The sequence below is a fragment of the Dunckerocampus dactyliophorus genome, chromosome 1 (assembly GCF_027744805.1).
Source record: "Dunckerocampus dactyliophorus isolate RoL2022-P2 chromosome 1, RoL_Ddac_1.1, whole genome shotgun sequence".
Lineage (NCBI taxonomy): Eukaryota > Metazoa > Chordata > Actinopteri > Syngnathiformes > Syngnathidae > Dunckerocampus > Dunckerocampus dactyliophorus.
This window is the reverse complement of record NC_072819.1, coordinates 9,178,071-9,197,500: the sequence shown is the minus strand read 5'-3', so window position 1 is coordinate 9,197,500 and position 19,430 is coordinate 9,178,071. Positions and strand designations below refer to the sequence as shown.

The 19,430-nt window shown below is 39.3% G+C and overlaps 1 protein-coding gene across 1 annotated transcript in view; it reads right to left on the bottom strand.

Moving 5' to 3' along the window:
• Positions 1-19,430, bottom strand: part of LOC129180223 (bone morphogenetic protein receptor type-2-like) — a 46,366-nt gene that overhangs the window by 2,868 nt on the left and 24,068 nt on the right. Inside the window, exons 4-12 of the mRNA XM_054774465.1 lie at positions 16,633-16,740; positions 16,362-16,453; positions 9,909-10,139; positions 8,146-8,260; positions 4,769-4,929; positions 3,526-3,673; positions 1,475-1,611; positions 1,220-1,392; positions 1-1,146 (exon numbers count right to left, since the gene is read on the bottom strand). The exon at positions 1-1,146 is cut by the window's left edge and continues 167 nt beyond it. Of these exons, the coding sequence (XP_054630440.1) occupies positions 1-1,146; positions 1,220-1,392; positions 1,475-1,611; positions 3,526-3,673; positions 4,769-4,929; positions 8,146-8,260; positions 9,909-10,139; positions 16,362-16,453; positions 16,633-16,740 (2,311 nt within the window). The remainder of the gene's footprint in view (positions 1,147-1,219; positions 1,393-1,474; positions 1,612-3,525; positions 3,674-4,768; positions 4,930-8,145; positions 8,261-9,908; positions 10,140-16,361; positions 16,454-16,632; positions 16,741-19,430) is intronic.

Here is a 19,430-nt window from a genome sequence, read left to right as displayed (position 1 = left end):
CCGCTTTCTCCCTGCGCACTCGAGTCCTCGTCCGCTCCCTCGCTCTCGCCGCCGCTCTCGCCACAGCCTGTGTTACTGTTGTTGTTGTTTGTGTTCGGTCGGGCGGAGCGCAGCACGGCCATGCTTGAAGAAGCGTCCCTCGGATCCGGCTGCTCTCGGCTCAGAAGCGGCTCGTGTTCGTCAGGGCTGGCTGTGATGATGCCGAGGCTGAGGCGACTGTCGTCAGACTGTAACACACCAGTTCCGTTCGCAATAATACTGGATCCTCCAAAACCTGTATCCCCACTTGTGGCCACAGAAGGAATGGCGCTGCTGGTGTGACCGGTAATGGTGCCATTTACACTTCCGTTGGCATGCACGTCTCGTAGAGCAGGTATGTTATTTATGGTTGTGCCCCGGTGAGTTTCTGCAGCCATGTTTGGGCCTGGTACCGCGCCGCTGTTTATCTTTGATCCCTCCACCTGCCGTAGGTTGGACTTCCCAGAGCGTCCAAACTTGAATCTCAGTGAAGAGGACGAGGACTCCTTCTTGGCGGGCTTGTTGCGCAGGGACAAACTGGATGGCCTTTTGGGCAGATTCTGCTGCTTGGGCAGAGGGAAGATGGTGGCAGGCATGGAAGCCGCAGGGTCTGGCGTGCCTGATGCCTCGTTGGCCATCTTGATCAGTGGGTACAGCAAGCTGGAACTGCCTGGGCTCAGCGGGTCTGGAGAGCAGAACTGCTTTTGCGAGTGCTCCATCAGGTTCTCGTCTGAGCTCTCCTTCAGGTTCTTGTCCACCTCTTTCGGGTCAAGCTTGGTGGTCTCCAGATCTTCTTGAGTTAGGTGAAGGCAGACCGGGACTGTGGCTCCCCCTGTTGTCTCCTCAGACTCAGAAATAATAGTGGTGGTTGTGGTGGAGGGGCTCCCTCTCAGGCCCAAGCCAGCTCCGCTGGTGCTGCTACCCTCTGGGCTCGGCAGCCGGGCGTTTGCTTGCTGCTGGCGTTCCTGGTTGATGGAGTTCCTGTTTCTCTCCCCAGCACCGACCGCCGCTCGGCCGCTTGCAGAGCCCGTGGTGTCGGCCTGTGTGTTTTTGGCCACACCCTCATGCTCTTCAATGTAGGTGGAGGAAAGGTCGGCATACGGGCCAGACTTGGGCGTCACCCGGTTTCTGAATGGAAACGAAGAGAAAGTATCTATTGAAGAGTGCATGCTAGAAAGGAGTTTTGAGATGAGAGTTATACCTCTCATTGTGCAGCGTGGTGGACATGGGGTTGAGCGTGGGGCTGACGGATTTGGAGCGATCCCAAATGAGGAGCAGCTCCGCCAGCCGTTCTTCAGCACACTGGGCCGTAAGACGGGCCTCGGCATCCTGGTCCCAGCAGTCCTCCATCGTCTCTTTTAGAGAGCGAACCGCCTGCCACATAAACACATGCATACGGTACCTTGACCCGTTTACCCATCCAAAAGGAACATATTTAGCATTGTACCAAACCTACCAGGCTGTTCTCTTTCCATGCCTCTGGGAATTTGGGCCGCTGTTTCTCCCTCGACACCAGCACCTGCATGTCCTCAAATGTTGGGTGGTTGCCAGCTTCCGCCTGGAAGGCCATCTGGTACTCTGGTACAGATTCGCCTACAGGTGGTAGTGAGTAAGTGAGGAGGAGGAATGTCAAATGCACTACCTAGTTCTACCCTTCAATGAATAATACAAGGAAGGGTTAAAGCAAAAAAAAAAAAAAGAAAAAAAGAAAAAAAAGTTTTATATTTTGAAAAATTTAAAAATGTTCCCCTATTCTAAATTACATTGCTTGGCCATAACGCAACACCACAGTTTTAGAGCAGCCCCTTTTGTTTTGTACAGTAGTTGCTCATTTATTGCAGTTAATTGGTTCCAGACCCGACTGTGATAAATGAATTTCTGCAAAGTAGGATTCCTTATTTATAAATGGAATATTTTCGTACTTAGAGCATAGAAAACCTGTTTATGACCTTCTAAATACGGGTTTTAACATTATTAGAGCCCTCTACACATGAATTAACGCCCCTATAGTCACCTTTACACTACTTACCTAATATAGTGGACAAAATAAGAGAAATTTAAGCCATTTAAGACATACTGTAAATAAGACTTGTGCTCATGTGTGTTGCTGTAAATGTGTTCCGGTGCTAGGGCAGCAGAGTGGAGGGGGTGGACAGGAAGTGACGTCGGGGGTTCAGGGTTGAGTTTTATCTTTGCATGGCTTATGGCTGCAACAGTAGCCCGTGTTAGGGATTATTGTGCCTGTTGTGAGATCATTCAAATCTGCAATAAAAGCCTGTTGTCCCGACGATCAAGTCTGGTGCTTGTGTGTCTCACCGAACATAACAATAAAATTACTGACACCTAGTGACCAGTGTAGAATACTACATATCATCACATCTTCGAATGCGTCTTCTGAATGCCTTATATTTGTAATATACCGTAATTAATTTAGGCGTTTTTATGCTTGAAAATGCTTAATTTTGCCAAAAAAATACATAAAATGTGCTGAAATATGCATCTTTTTGGCTGTACTCAACAACAAAACATGATTAATTAATATATTTTTAAAAAACTATGGAGTGAAACTGCAAAATTATAAGCACAAAGTGACGAGGGATTACTGTACTGTATTTTGTCATGTATTATTGTAAATTTATTTGACAACAATGTGTTATAACACAGTAGTTGTGTAGATGAACACAGAAACCTCTTACATCAGTGCTATCAGTTGCTAGTCTAAATACAGTACTGTATGTCATGTTGGAGTTTTAGTGTAGTATTCAGGGTATGCAATGGATTAGTTTTACAACTCACCCAAACAGCTGTTGTTTTGGTTCTAACTACCGTATTTCACTGTCATTTTCCAGAGCGTTCAACAAAAGGGCATAAACAGTTTTAGTGGTACAGTAGCTTCCTAATTTGACAACATACCCGAACCATGGACATTATTAACTTTCACATCTGTATTTGCAGTCGTACATCGTCCCTTGCTGGTTGCGGATATCTACACCGCAAACAGAACTGAATGTAGTTCTTTGGGTTATTTACGCATGGCCCCAAATGACAATGGTTTCTAATTCTTGGTGGATTCTGTTGCTTTTGGTGCAGTTTGGGTGTTACAAATTAATTTTATCTCATGCGCGTCTGGGTTGTTTGTGTCTGATGTGTCTGCTCTGTGAGGTACTGAGTGCACAGCCTACTTCCTAACTTTTTTTTGTTTTGTTTTTTACAGTATATAATTAACTTAAATTTAACGGAGTAAAATTTATCAGCCATCGTGTATATTTCCACTTTCTATTCTACTTTTCTTTATTTAATTGCATTATTTTCCAGTATTTTATTAAAACCATAACTTCATTTCACTGCTGATACTGTACAACACTGTTCAAGTGACGATAAAGATCTTATCACTGACATGCGTTGTACTATAGCAAGAGGACACAAGCCGAGTTACAGAAAGCCATGATATGGATGGAAAACTCTACACCCCGATGATGCCGATTTACGCTATGTTAAATGTCTCACCGGGAAAAAGGTCGGTGCATCTCATGAAGGTCTCCCAGTAGACCAGGCCCAGGGCGTACATGTCCACCTGCTTCAATGCAGACTCACAGTCCCGCAGGTTGACTGCTCCCTCCAGCACCTCCGGTGCCATGTAGCGGATGGTGCCCACCTACAAGAGGGTGAAGAATGGGGAACATGAAAACATGATAATGTCTATACCAGGGGTGTAGACACTTTTTCCAGTGAGGGCTACATAGTGAAAAATGATGCAACATAGCCACTTTGATATTTTGTAAAGCACAAGAAAACACTGTATCGCAGATTTGTGACATGGGTGAAGGTGAAAAAAACATATTAGGAGTCTTTTTTTCCCCTCATTTTTGCTGTTTATTTTTATTTTCCAAATATTTAAATTGTCTTCTTAAATAATCTTTGTAAATTTTCTTTTTGTAATATGGTGACCTTATTCCCTAATATTTTTACTTTATTCCCATAATATTATAACGTTTCCCCAACCTATAACTTTCCAAAAATTACAACTTTTTGTTTTGTTTCTCATTTTAAAAATTTTTTTAAATAATGTATTTTTTCTTTAGTATTTCATCTCTATACTACTATAATTTTTCCTATATTATGAGTTAATTCTCATAAAATTACAACTTTTTTTCTCGTTCGAATACAGATTTTTGTCTTCATATTTTGACTTTATTCCTGTAAAATTACAGCTGTTTGTTTCCATTTCTGCCGGTGTGTTTTTTATTTCAGCTTTATTATGTAATTATGACTTTCTTCCCCTCAACCTAGTTTTCCAAAAATTACAACTTTTTGTTTGTTTCTCATAATATTACTATCAGGAGGGCATGACAGTGTGAATGCCTGACAGAAAATGAAATTTTTTTTGCAGATTTTGGCTTTTATAGCCGGGGGTCCTAAACTTTTGATCAGGTGATAAACAACCTATTTCAGTTTTTGTTTTTTTTTTTTTTTTTTTTTTAATTACAAGCTCCAAATGTTTTTTGTCTCACTCCCCCTTCTTGTTTTTGCATATTGTAGCTCTACTTAAAACCTCATTAAGATCCAAATGTGCAAAATGCAAATTTTATCAATTTTTCAACTGGTCCTAAAATTTAGATCAGGAGTGTATTACACATATTATATAACATATTCATTTATAACATATATTATATAACATATTAACTTTATATCACATATTCAACATATTCACAAATGACTGACGTATGGCAAATGACACGTCCACGCTCACCTCACTTATAGCAGCATTTTCTTCCTCGCCATGCCGTGCGGGCCTGTTTCCCGTCAGCTTCATGGACAAGCCAAAATCGATGATTACACAGCTCCCGTCGGCCTTGACGAGAATATTCCGGCTGTTCAGGTCCCTGTGGGAGACCGCTGGCTTGTACATGTCTTGGAAGAAAGGAGAAAGAAGGCAATAAAAAGTGTGAACCGGAGCAGCGGAGTCAGTATTTGATCATATGCATTGATAAATGACCCAGTTAAGCAAATCCCCTCACCCGCTTCCTGTTCTCGGCATGACTCTTTGATCACCAAAACAGGATGCACTGTCAACAGGCAACTAAAGCAAGTAATCTAATCTACAACAACAATAGGATTATGACCGAAATCGCCTCATACCTCCCTGCATGAACAGTGCTGGCCAGCAGAGGGAGACATGGAGCACTCATGTCAAGAGAGCAGGGGGAAAGGATGTTGATGACTGCACCGAATCCAAAGAAATTCTCACGATAGCTGCTCCAACTCCTCTGTCCCCTCTGCGTTCTTGTCTGTCACTTGCTCGTCTAACTGCGTTTGTAACAACCGCTCTTCCACCGTACTTCTAAGCCTCTCTGACTGACGCGTACCCCTGCTGATGGAGAAGAATGAGGGACACTGAAGGAGTGTCAGCTCCGTTTAGTTGTCTTGAAGAATGAATTCCACCGAGCCTCCGGGCTTAGTCATGTCAGCTCCATCCCCTATTATGCTTCGCTTTTCCCTTCGTCCTTCTCTTCATTTTTCTTAGCGCTCGGATGCAGGCAAGAGGCAAGGCTATAAATAACGGGAGGCCAGGCAGTGCATGCGGTGTGGAAACAAGCGCTGCAGTGATGCAAAGTGCTCTCCAAGCCAAACAGATCCATGTGAAAGTTGCAGCACACAGGCTGCAGACCGGCTCAAGTGCTTGGTTAGACGACAGGATGTAGGCTTTTAAAAGCGCCACGACCCCAGTGCAGGGGCAGTGTTGTTGCATTCGTGTTGCTATGGTAACTGCTATGCAACGCTTGTATCAATATACATGGGCTACACTTTCACACAACTTTTTCCACTAAGGGCTGCACATACCTTAAACCAGGGGTCACCAACACAGTGCCCGCGGGCACCAGTTAGCCCCTCACGACCACATGAGGTGCCCGCAAGCCTGCGTTTCATTCAGGCTTTCAGTTAATAATGTGAGAACACTAGAAAGAAAAGTATTCTGAAACATAAAATGTGAGTTGTGGATACCAGCATTTTGTGAATGTTTTGGTAAAACAAGCATATTTGCTTTGTTTGGGTTGAAATAAGGTATGAAAATAATTTCTACAAAAATGAGTAGCTCGTGGCCATTTTCATTTTCTAAAAGTAGCTCTCACAAGAAAAAACGTTGGTGACCCCTGCCTTAAACAATATAAATAAACAAATCAAAGTACAAGGGGGCACCTTTCATTTTCTAAAAAGGCTAATACAATGTATACTGCTCAAAAAAACTATAGGAACACTTCAAAAACACATCAGATCTAAACTGGGGGGAAAATGATCTTGAATATCTTTCCTGATAATAAGTGGGTGATGTATTAGTAACAAAATGATGCCACATAATTTGATAGAAATGAAAATGATCACCCAGGACACCATCCGTAGTCTCATTAGGAGCATGCCCCGACATTGTCAGGCATGTGTACAAGCACGTGGGGGCCCACACAAACTACTGAGAATCATTTTGAGTTGCTACAAGGACATTTTGGCAAAATGGACCAGTGTGCTGCATCATTTTTTCACTTTCATTTTTGGGGTGTCTTTGATTTCCCCCCTCTATAGGGTGATCATTTTCATTTCTATCAAATTATGTGGCATCATTTTGTTACTAATACATCACCCACTTATTATCAGGAAAGATATTCAAGATCATTTTTCCCCAAGTTTACATCTGATGTGTTTTGGAAGTGTTCCTTTCATTTTTTTGAGCAGTGTACATGCTAAAAGTTGTTTTTGGGTTTTTTTTTGGTTGTATTACTATGAACAGTTTAACTTTTCTTGCCTTTTTGCCATTTTGTTGGTTTTATTGTTGTATGTATTGTTGTATGTTTTGTTATTGCATTTTGGACAACCTTCTCCTCGACCAGGGGTGTCCGGCCCGTGGATGTTTATTTATTTTTTCTGGGCCCACTGCACATTCTAAAAATATAATTTAAGAAATCTTTATAAAAAAATAAATTTAAAAAACCCAGCAGAAACTGAAAAATCAGCAGTAACATTTCCAAGAATAAAGTCAAAATAGTAAGAGAAAGTAGTTGTAATCCAAACTGATTTTTTTTTTTTATTTTATCAGAATGTCATAATATTATGAGGAAACATATAATTTTAGTAGCATAATGCTGAAATATCAAAGAACAAAGACCTTTTTTTTTTTTTACAGCTAATATGATGACAAACAAACAAAGCAACAAATAAACTTGTAATATTTGGAAAATTTGGGTTGCAGAAAAAGTCAAAATATTATTGGAAGAAAATTTACAAGAAGAAAGTTGAAGACGTAACATTAAAAACATGGGGAAAAAAACAGCTGTAATTTTACGAGAATAAAGTCAAAATATTACGAGAAAAAAGGCATCATTTTACGAGCATAAACTTAAACATTAAAGAAAAACATTTTAATTTTTTTAATATTAGGTGGTTGAAAAATTTACGTTACGAGAATAAAGTCAAAATATTATGGGAATAAAGTCATATTATTACAAAAAAAAAATTACAAAGAAGACAATTGGAAAATAAAAACAACAGCATACATGGAAAAAACAGCTGTAATTTTAAGAAAATAAAGTCAAAATATTAAGAAAAAAAAAGTAAGTTGAAACTAATAATAATCTTTTTAACCTATATCACAAAGCTGAGATGCAGTTTTTTCTTGAACTATATAACCTCTTAGCATATTGCTTTACAAAATATCACAGTGGCCCTTGCATCCTTCAATTTTTCACTCGGTGACCCTCGGTGGGAAAAAGTACCACTCTTATCACGATGAACACTGCAACTTTTTTCCTCACCTTTTCACTCCCTTCTTCCCATTTTTGTTGTTGTTTCTTTGCAGTTTTCTTGTTTAATTGTATTTTTAGGCCAATATAAAAACAAGCTGCGGGCCGCAAATGGCACCCCGGCTGCACTTTAGACACTGCCAAATCAATTTCGGAACAGAAGACAATTCAAAGCGCAAGCACTTTAACTGGGGCAAATGTGGAAAACAAGCAAGCCATCAGAGAGCAGCATATGCCATCAATTATTTGATAAAACAAAACCCTGTTGCCAATCCTGACAATTTTTTTTTTGTGGATAGATCCATGTAAACCATGCCAGTCATTTCTGGGCAGTCACCTCCTTTGAAGAGTTCAGTGTGCAGGTACGCCAGGCCGCGAGTCACAGAGTGAGCGAGACGGCAACTGCTGACCCAGTCGTTAGTCTGGACACTCAGGTAGCGGCTCAGGGAGCCCTGGGGGGAAGAAGAAGCACAGTGAAGGAGCGATGAGGGAAGTCAAATCAATCGTCAGCTTCACTCGTGAGATCTGACAAGATGCGACATGAGAGTAAGGAGATAAAAGTGCAGAGCCTGCGTTTGTCACTTAAAAAAAACAAAAAACCAAACTAAACTCAATAAAGTGCGAGCGATGTGCTGATTTTATGCCATCTTACACGGGCTCAAACACACCACATCCAGGTGATGTCTTATACCCACATGAACGCGATATTCTCAAAACCCCTTTTTTCAATGTGTTTCTGTCTTTAAAGCTGGAGCTTTGGAAAACTCCGGCCTGGGTAATTTTTATTATGTACAGTAATTCCGACACTTGGTTCGCAACTTTATTTAAAAAAAAATATATTAATTAACAAATCATGCTGTTTCGTGGCTGATTACGGCCTATTGTTCGTCCAAAAATATGCATATCTAAGCAAATTGTACTTATTTTTTTGCCTAAATGCAACACTTTCAAGTATAAAAATGGAGTGAACTAAAATACAAATACTATATAAGGCATTCAGAAGACACATTCAAAGATGTTGTGATGATATATAGTATTCTACATTGGTCACTCGGTGTCAGAAATGTTGCTGTAATGTTCGGTGAGACACAGAAGCACCAGACTTCCTACATTCTAAACAGTCCTTTTTACAGGCCAAATTTTGCTAGTTTTTCATACCTCACAGTTTCACCCGACACCTGACAGCAAAAACATCTGTATAAATCAGCTGACAAGACATGTCACAGGAACATCACGTGACCACTTCGAAGAAGACTGCAAGTGAGCAGTCGAAACTGTCAGGTATGAAAAACTAGCTAACTGTGGTCTGTAAAAAGAAGAGTTTAGAATGTATGAAGGATAGCACAATGAACCTCATTGGACAAGCGCCAGACTTGATCGCCTGAACAACAGGCTTTTATTGCAGATTTGAATTATCTCACAAACAGGCACAATAACACCCAACTACTGTTGCGGCCGTAACCCAAGCCAAGCTAAAACTCAACTCTGAACCGCAAACGTCCCTTCCTGTCCCCCTCCCCCAGCACTGAAACACACGTGCAGCAACTGTGTCTACTTTATTTGGTAATAGGAGTGTAAATGTGACTATCGGGGTGTTATTTCATGTGTAGAGGGCTTTAATAATGCTAAAAAAAAAACATATTTAGAAGGTCGTAAAAAGGTTTTCTAGGCTCCAACTGTAAAAATATTCAATTTATAAATAAGGAATCCTACTGAGCGGAAATTCATGTATCACTGTCGGGTCTAGAACTGATTACTCACAATAAAGAAGGGATTACTGTTTTGGTAAATTGTTCCAAAATCATTCTGGTGATAAAAAAAAAAATCTAGTCTTTTGTCCTGTGTTTTTTTTCTGTTTGTAATCATAAACAACAAATTTAAGGAAAATCATAAAACCATTCAACAACCTTCAAACATTTCAAGTAAAACTTATTTGGACAACTTTTCAAAAACTCAACAAAAACTCCCATTTTTAATTAATTAATTTTCATATTCATACCATCTTCCTAGTCTCTGCCTTGACCATGAACCACAAAGCTAGTTATGATCATATTATTATTTACGACTGTGATTTGCTGAAAGACTTGGTGTGTCACTCACATGTGGGTAGTAATCCATGACCAGCAGGTACTCGGTGCGCCCCTCCAGGCCTGTCCGCTCATCTGCAGCCACAAAGCGGGCAATGTTATCATGCTCCAGCAGTGGCAGCCGGTAGATGGAGCACTCATTGAGGAAATTCTGGCGGTTGGTGGCTGTAAACACTTTGACAGCGACTGGCCGCTCATCCAGGGAGCCGCAATAGACAGCGCCGTATCGGCCCCGGCCAATGAGCTAAAATGAGGCAGAGGTGAGAGAGGTGAAGAGAGAAAATAAGACTTATGGTGAGGGAGCTTTATAAGTTAGCGCAACATCATTCAAAAGTTAACAAAAGTCTGACGCATCGTATAGAGCAGGGGTGTCCAATGGTTATCCACCGAGGGCCGCACACCGGAAAATCAAACGGTGCAGGAGCCACTTTAATATTTTACATTTTGTGACCCAACCCGTGTAAGCTATGTTAGGAAGTTCGATATATTTAAAGAGAAAACAGCCTGCATCTCAGCTTTGGTTTTATACTTGACTTTTTCCTCCTAACAGTACACTTATTTTAAGTTTTTTGATGTTGTTTTTTTTCCTTCTCGTCATTTTTTGCGCTCATATTGTGACTTTATTCCCATAATAGTTTAACTTTATTCAAGTAATGTTATAACATTTTCACAACCTAATATTCAAAAAATTGCAACTTTATTCTTCGTTTGGTTTGTTTTTCATAATATTACGACTTTTAATGGTTCAATATTATGCATTTAAAATTACTTTTTCCCCCTCACATTACAACATTATTCTTGTAAAATTACAACTTTTTTCCTCGTAAGTTTACAACTTTTTTTTGTCTTATGACTTTATTGTCATAAAATTACGACTTTTTTCTCATAAGATTACAACTTATTTTTCTCTTGCTATTATGACTTTATATATTCTGCTAATATTTTGACCTTATTATGGTAAAATTACGGGCCGCACGGTGTATGAGTGGTGAGCACACAGTCACACAGGCCACACAGTCAGGAGATAGGGAAGACACGGGTTCGAATGAAACCAAATGCCTCCCTCACTCACGGTGCAACCAAAAATAAGTACACACAATGCAACTCCATCACATGGACTATAAATCTTACACACTAATATGCATGCAAAACTACTATTTTATACAAATGTATAACCCACAAGGCCGCACGGTGGCCTAGTGGTTAGCATGTTGGCCACACAGTCAGGCGATTGGGAAGATCTCAATCTCAGTTAGGCGACCCTAATTAGTACATGTGGCATAGAAAATGGATGGATGATAAAATTACAACTTTTTTTCCTCGTATGATAAAAAATTTGTTATATTATTCTGACTTTATTCTCTTAACAATTCTACTTTATTTTCGTAAAATTACAACCTTTTTCTCTTATGACCTTATTTTCCTACTATTTCGGCCCTATTCTAATAAAGTTATGACTGTTTCCTCGTATGATTACAACATTTTTGTCTTATGACTTAGTTCTCCCATTATATTCCGATTTTATTCTTGTAAAATTACAGCTCCCCCCTGTAAGATTAATACTTTTTTCTCTTGATATTAAAACTTTATTCTCTAATGTGCCGACTTTCTCATAAAACTATGTTTTTTCTCGTAAGATTACAACTTGTTTCTATTGATACAACCTTATTCTGAGAATATTTTGACCTTATCCTGATGAAATTACAACTCTTTCGCATATGATTACAACTTTGTCTTATTCTTTTTGTCTTATATCGACTTTATTCCCCTAATTCAACTTTATTCTCGTAAAATGAGTTTTTTCTTGCAAGATTACATCCTTTTTCTCTTGATATTAAGATTTTATTTTTCTAATATTTTGACCTGTTCTGTTAAAACTATGACTTTTTTCCCTCATAAGATTTACAGCTTTGTTGTCTTATGACTTTATGCTATTACAAATTACAACTTTTTTCTCGTACATTTACTTTTTTTCTCTAGATATTTTGACTTTGTTCTGATAATATTATGACTTTTTTTCCTCTTAAGATTACAACCCCTTAATATTATGGCTTTATTATTCTAATATTTAAACTTTATAACTCTAACTCTGAAAATTACTGCCCATTTTTGCTCTTGTTTTTTTCTTGTTTATAACTGTATTTTTCTAATGTTCCGAGGGCCAGTCAAAAAACAGCCATGGGCCGCACTTTGGACACCCCTGGTATAGAGGGAATTCTAAACTGCTTTTCTTCAGGCCCAGCGTGCTAAAAACATGCATTTCAGTGATGTTACAGCAAACTTTGTTTGGTCTAAATGCCCTCGCCTCGCTCTGCAAAAAGAACATGAGCCCGCATTTGATAAGAAACAAGGACAGAACAAAGAATTGAACTCCTGCCTGAAAAGATACCAGTGCATTTTCTACTTGGTTCGCTGACTACGCAGCAACACCCCAACTCCTTAGCAACTCCTGCTAAGTGTAGCAGTGTCAAGTACTCAGGCAAATCTTGTCTTTTGCATTTTGGTTGTTTCATTCAGCTCCCGGCACCGCTTTCACCTTATCAGTTTGATAAGCAGCGTGCAGAGACTTGAAGATCGCGCAGTGTTCCGATTTGGTCAGTGCTATTATCACTATGGGTGATGGCTCCAGTTGAATGCTTGGAGGAAAATATGCAAGCAATGTTTCCAGAATGAGCTACAATGTTTGATATGTTTGTAAAACCGTTATGGGACATTGCTGATGAATAATCCCTTGCAGCAACTCCCAAGTACAACAAGGTCCAGCCCCTCTTGAGGAGTTTGGTTCCAGAGCCAAAACTGTGGGTTGAGATGGGTCCCGACCATGGCTAGATGGAACTTCTCAACCTCTCTCACAAACTCAGGCTCCTCCTCCACCAGGGAGGTGACGTTAAAACACACAATTATTTGATAATAAATGGCTTCACCTAACCAATAAACCACGGATGTCCCAAGTGAGGCCTGCGGTATATTCTGAAAATATAATTTAACAAGAAAACAAAAGCAGCAAAAATGGAACAATCAGCAAAGAAAAAAATCTTGTAATATTAAGAGAAAAATTCATTTTAGTAACATAACAAGTTTAGTAATAAGTTGAAATATTAAAGAAAAAAGACATTCTTGTAAAAACGTCATTTGTAGAAAATTAGGTTGTGGAAAAAGTTAAGAGAATAAAGTGAAAATATTATGGGAATAAAGTCATAATATTATAAGAAAACTTACAAGAAGAAAGTAATATCATAATATAAAATTTTGAAGAAAAATAATGTTTTACTTGCATAGTGTTGAAATATTAAAGAAAAAAATATGTTTTTTAAACTCGTCATATTAACAAAACTAAATAAAGTTGTAATTTTGGGAATAAAGTCAAAATATTATGGCAATATTATGGGAATAAAGTCATAATATTACAAGAAGATTTTTTTTTTTTTTTTTTAAAGAGCAATGAGCAAAGTTGATCCTAATAATAGACTTTTCACCTATATCACAAAGCTGAGATGCAGTTTTTTCATGAAATACAGTATATGTAACTTCATATCATTTTTCACTATGTGGCCCTCAGTGAAAAAAGTTTGGACACCCTGCACTAAACCATGACTGAAAATAACTGTAAATTAAGGACGGGAGCTACGGCTCTAGGAGGTATGTTTATTCATCACAGCTAGTCTGGTTTAGCATCTGTCAAGACACCTTTTTAACCCACACAACACACTTCCGGCCTTCAAAATAAGAGCTCTGTTGGCTACATCCTGTTTACTTACAACAAAATAAGGATGTCATAAAAAATAGCTTAGACCAACATTGAGGCAGCAAACAAAGTATACTAGTGCTAAGTGATAACATCAGCCCGTGTACTTTTCAAAGACAAATCTTTTACAAGTTGTTAGATTGTGCATATTTATCGTATTTTCACGACCATAAGGCGCACTTAAAAGTCTTACATTTTGTCCAAAATGGGCGGGACACCTTATAATGCGGAGCGCCGTATGTGTGTACCGAGTTCCAAAATCTGTAAGTGTTGCTGTGTGACTTTTATGAGCGCTCCGCTCGACTGACTGGGAGCCTGCTGACACGCTGCTTGTATAGAGGAAAGGGACGTGGGCGTGACTGAGGACGCTAAAGGCACACCCCAGTAGTTATATAAGTATATTTTATGAAATGGCGTCATCTATCTATCCGGGCAAGGACTACTGTGGCGCAGCAACATCCAGCGGATTACAAGGAAAGCTGGCCATCTTCCGCTCCTACTGCAGTAAAAACATTGCAATGCAGACAACTACTACACAACTACATCACCAACATGGACGACATGCCGCTCACTTTCGACATCACACACAACGGGGCACGAGATGTTGACTTTTACTGTTGTACTTGGTTGCCATGGTAATGGACAGACACTGCTACCTGTGGTGGTTTTTAAGAGGAAGAAAAGTTTCCAGCCGGACCAATCAAAAGGGCTGGAAGAACGACGAGGAAATGGCTGAGTGGCTGAGTGACATGTACGGAAAGAGACCGGATGTTTTTTTCACACGCGTCATAAGTGCAGCAAATTAACTTGGAGCTTAACATCATTCCGGGAGGCTTGATGAAGGAACTCCAACCGCTGGACATCGGTGTAAACACGGCGTTTAAAGTGAAGTTGCGAGCAGCGTGGGAGCGACAGATGACAGCTAGCGAACACAGCTTCACTAACACTTGGAGGCAGCGCCAAGCGAGTTTCAGCACTATTTGTGAATGGATGTAATCACGGCGTTTAAATTGAAGTTGCAAGCGGCGTGGGAGCGATGGATGACAGCTAGGGAACACAGCTTCACTAATGGATTGTGGAAGCTTGGGCTAACGTGTCTGATGCACTGTTGTTTGAGCTTTCACAAAAGCCAGCATCATTTCTGAGGCGTCGCATGGCAACGAGACTGACAATGACGACAAATGTTTGATGGAGAACTTGCCCCGCTGTTCATTTGGGATACAAAAGATGAGGACTTTGATGGATTTGTGGATGAGGATTGATAAAAAATAGTACATTGTTAAATACTTCAATAAAGTACAACCCAACTCAGTTTTGCTCTCATTGGCTTTTTAAAAACATACAATAGCATGCATGCTAGCATATTGTAGCGTCGCTGGGAGCACTTCCTGTTCCCCAGCGTGCTTTGCGGTAGTGTTTTGGTGCAAATGCTCTTATAGTTACATGTTTGAGCTACATAGTTGTTAGTTATTGTTCTGCATAAGTAGCGGTAGTGTCTTGTCAGTTTTTGCATTGCTGTGTGATGTTTTTAGTTGTGCACCATGACTGAGACTGTTGTGTTGAGTGATGACCATCCTGATTTCAAGTGAGTTTGATAAACGGAATGAGAGTTCTGCTCTTAATTTACCTAAAGAAATAAAGCGTTCTTGCTTCCTCACTGACTTCTGAGCGACACGATACCGTGCATACCTGCGTCCTATAATACGGTGCACCTTGTGTATGTGTTAAATACAAAAATGGCACCTGTAACTGGGACAGCGCCTTTTAATACGGTGCGCTTTATGGTCGTGAAAATACGGTAAGTGGCTGCAGCATCACAGTCACTAACACATAAACAACGGCATAAGAGGAATTTTTTTTCATTAGCTTTTCAAACGTATACATTTTTGTGAAAGTGTACTCCTATAGAAATAAAGTTCATAACATTTACATTCAAGTTGAATGGGTTGATGTTTATAAAATAGTTGAAAATGGTTGAAAATAGCCCAGTGACAAATTCATAGTAAAGTTCATAAAAAAAAAAATGTGTATCATTAAAGAAATCATGGAGAAGTTCAGACATTACATCCAAAAATAATTCTGGTTAACACCCTCATGCAACCATTCAAATTTTGATGACCCTTACTCTTAAAAGCATTGGAATCGAGAATCGTTAGGAACCGGAATTAAAAAAAAAAAAAAAAAAAGCAATCGGAAGCGGAATCGTTCAAATTCAAACAATGCTCCACCCTACTTATGAACACAAAGTGTATATCTCACAGCTGGCCTGGGAACACCTCAGCTACCTTTTTTCCACTACAGCAAACACTGATGTTGGCGCCGGGTTAGTTTGGGGGCACTTCCCACTGACTCTACATCACGTTCACTTCCTATGTCCTGGGAGCTGTGTCATCATGCCTCCCATCAGGAAACAACAAGAGGGAGATCGGCGTGACCTGTGTAATTACTTCATGTATTTATTTGGTTGAATATCAGGGGGGTAACCCCGCCTCCTGTCATTATTCGTAGACTCCTCATTGTCTCATTATGCTTTAAAGAAACTTCTAGTGTTTTTTTCCTGACATTCTTTATGAGAGGACAGACAGTTCAATAATAATGAATGAATTGTCGATTTTTAGAAATTCAAAAGCATGTTAGTCAAGATTGCGATTTTTGTTGATTTCTTCTTCAACTTGTACGCTTTCTTTGGACAAAACAGGAATGATATGTTGAGGAGCAGACCTCCAGCAGTTTGAGATTATCCAGGTCCAGAGAGCTTTCAGAGCCAGCAGCCTCCATCATGTTGAGATTGTGAAGACCTTGCTTACTGTCTCCTGAAAACCAACAGACACACACAAAGATGCAAACACATATTGTTAAAAAAAATCTTTAAAACAAGGTCCCCACTGCGCCCATTCATTACAGCAATTACAATCCCAGCGAAACATTTAACAGCCTTAGCCATTGAATGTTCTCTGCTCTTTGCTCTCTGAGTGCCACCATGGAAACTCACCGTGCATCATGCGGTAGCCAAAGAAAGCGGCTACTGCGACCACGGCCAGCACAGAGACGGTTGCCACGGCAAAAATGATTGGCTCTCCATAGCGCAGTGTGTTAGGGTCTGCAAGGAGTACATAACAGAAGTAAAACAAGTGCAAATAGAAAACGAGACGGTAAATGGCCACGCCATTACCTGTGGCATACAATGTATCTGCAACATAGCCTTTTAACAAAGTCTAAAGTGATTTATATCAAATTATAATGAACTTAATTTGTGCCCCCTCTATATATCTTATTTGGGACGTCTTTGAAAATGTTGTACTTATTTTTTTTCAACATTTTTCTTTCTTCACCATTTGAAAAGTAGTGCTTCCAGCAGGACTGTAATCTATCTGTGGCTGCGGGTGGTTGCTGGGGAGGGGATGACGTAATGACGCAGTTGTCAATTTGCATAATCAGCATAAAACAAGTGAGTGAGCAAAAATCAAGAAAGGCAAAACAAATGTGCTAACACTTAGGGGTGCAACGGTTCATTCATTCCATTGATGCATCGATTCATATTCCTATGATCCAACTACATCCATCTGTGTTCAACAAGTTTCCATTCCGGATGACAAATATTGATCTAACATTTTTACAAGGTAATCAGTTGATTGAATTAAAATAAAGCATTGGATTTAAGCATGGCAGGATTTACATGGATGTGTGTGTTGTTTTTTTTTAAGCACTTTTAATGATAAAGACATTAAACGTTGCTTGTGTAACAGTTTGATTTGGCGTAAGTTGACTGACGCCATGTAAAGGAGACTGTTGTGGTTGCTAAGGGTTGCAGTGTGGTTGGCACATGTGTAGTGGAATAAATGGAGCCAACACATCCTCACCAAAGAGCAGAGCACAAGGTCGTGAGTTTGCGGACACTACAAGCTCGAACGCTACACTTGATTCAGTCTGCCTGTGATGTCATCACCACGCTTTATACTGGATTTATACTATATTTATATAATTTATATTTATATAGTGTTGGACCTCATCGAGTCACATCGAGAGTTAAGTCCAACTTTAAGCCTTTCAAACTCATGGATCGGCGCTTCAGGACAAGATAAAAGGTACAGTATGTAGGATATTAAAATCTAATGGTGATGTTAATTTTTGCACTGCCCAGTATCCAGATATTTATTTCACAGTCACAATGGTTGAATTTTTGGGTAAAAAGTTACTGAATCGATTTAAAGTTACTGAATCGTTTCGGATCGTATCGCTCTAAATGAACCAATATCGTCCTTGAATCATATGGGCAACCACAAATCGTGATACAAATAAAATCGTTAATAAAACAAATCGTTACACCCCTATTAGAACTACAAACAAAATTTGACAATATGTGCTTTTAGCTAAGGGTGGGGGGCCCACCGCAGCACTCGCTGCTTGTTGAGAAAAGTGATACACGCCTTCATGTCAGAGTCCTCTTAAGTCTCTACAACTAGATTTGTCGCTAGTGGCGTTTTTTGAAAGACTATCACAAGGGGTGTGATTAAGGTTGCAATTAACTATATTTTTCTTAGTCTCTTAATGTGAAGTTTGTGTTTCAATTAATCAAGTCATGGGTTTGGCCATAGAGCAGGTATGTCCAAAGAAAGTCATAATTTTATGTGAATCATGTTGTGACAATGTCATAATTTGAGAAACAAACAAATTTGTAATTTTTGGAAAATTAAGTTGGAGAAAAAGTTTAAATAGTTGGAATATTAAAAAAAAAAAAACAGAAATGAAAAAAGCAATAGTCAAAATATAATGAAAAAAAAATTCAGTACCATGAAGTTAAAATATTAAAGAATAAAAGTTTTTTTTTTAAGTTGTAATATCAGTAGAAACAAAATTAAGTTGTAATTTCTGGAAAATTAGGTTGGGGAAAAAGTCATAATATTATGGGAATAAAGTAATTATACTGGGAATAAAGTCATAATATTAAGAGAAGATAACTTATGAAGAATATTTAAGAAGAAAATTGAAACATTTGTATAAAAACAACAGCAAAAGTGAGGGGAAATAAAGAGCAAATTGAGAATGGTTCCTTCTTCAAAGTTTAGCAGTGCATAAAATTGCAGTGTGTGTGATCCCTGGCAGCAAATCAAATACATATACTTGTATTAAGTTATCTCAAGGCACTTTATACACTGAATACTGTCCAGAACCATGCTTTTCATACTGTACATTAAAGAAAACAAACTGAAGCCCACATGAGCTTCAACCTTGAACAGAACCCAGGCTCTGTGGGGCGGCTGTCTGTCTCAACCAGTTGATGGTTCCATAGGAGCAGAACTGCCAATTGGTGTTTGCAATCCAGTAAATTTCATGCTAGTTAAAAATCCAGAGTATAACATTTTGTTCCCTGCTCCTTATGGAAATATCCACGCTGTAAAGGGCACACGCCCTCACTTGCATTCCGAACACATGGCCATTCAGCATAATAGTCAACCTTGTACTTCTGGTAATATTTCTTCTTGGAAGCCATTTTCCTGTGATCACGTATAATTACCCAGGCAGATGATGGCGATGGTGCCCAGATAGCTAGCTGCACTCTATGTACTTGTAGGCGGCATACAGAGCTAGCCACCGGAGATGTGGCTTTTTATTTTTGGTTGTCTTCTTTTTTTTTTTTTTTTTTTTTACAATTTCACTGACACACTAAAGCATTTTATATACACACAGAAACATCACAATCCTTCAGATTTTGAACTCCAGTCGGGATGTTGGGAGACAAGGGCAATTCTAGGAAGTCTTCCGTACAATCCGGGAGAGTTGGCAGCTCTG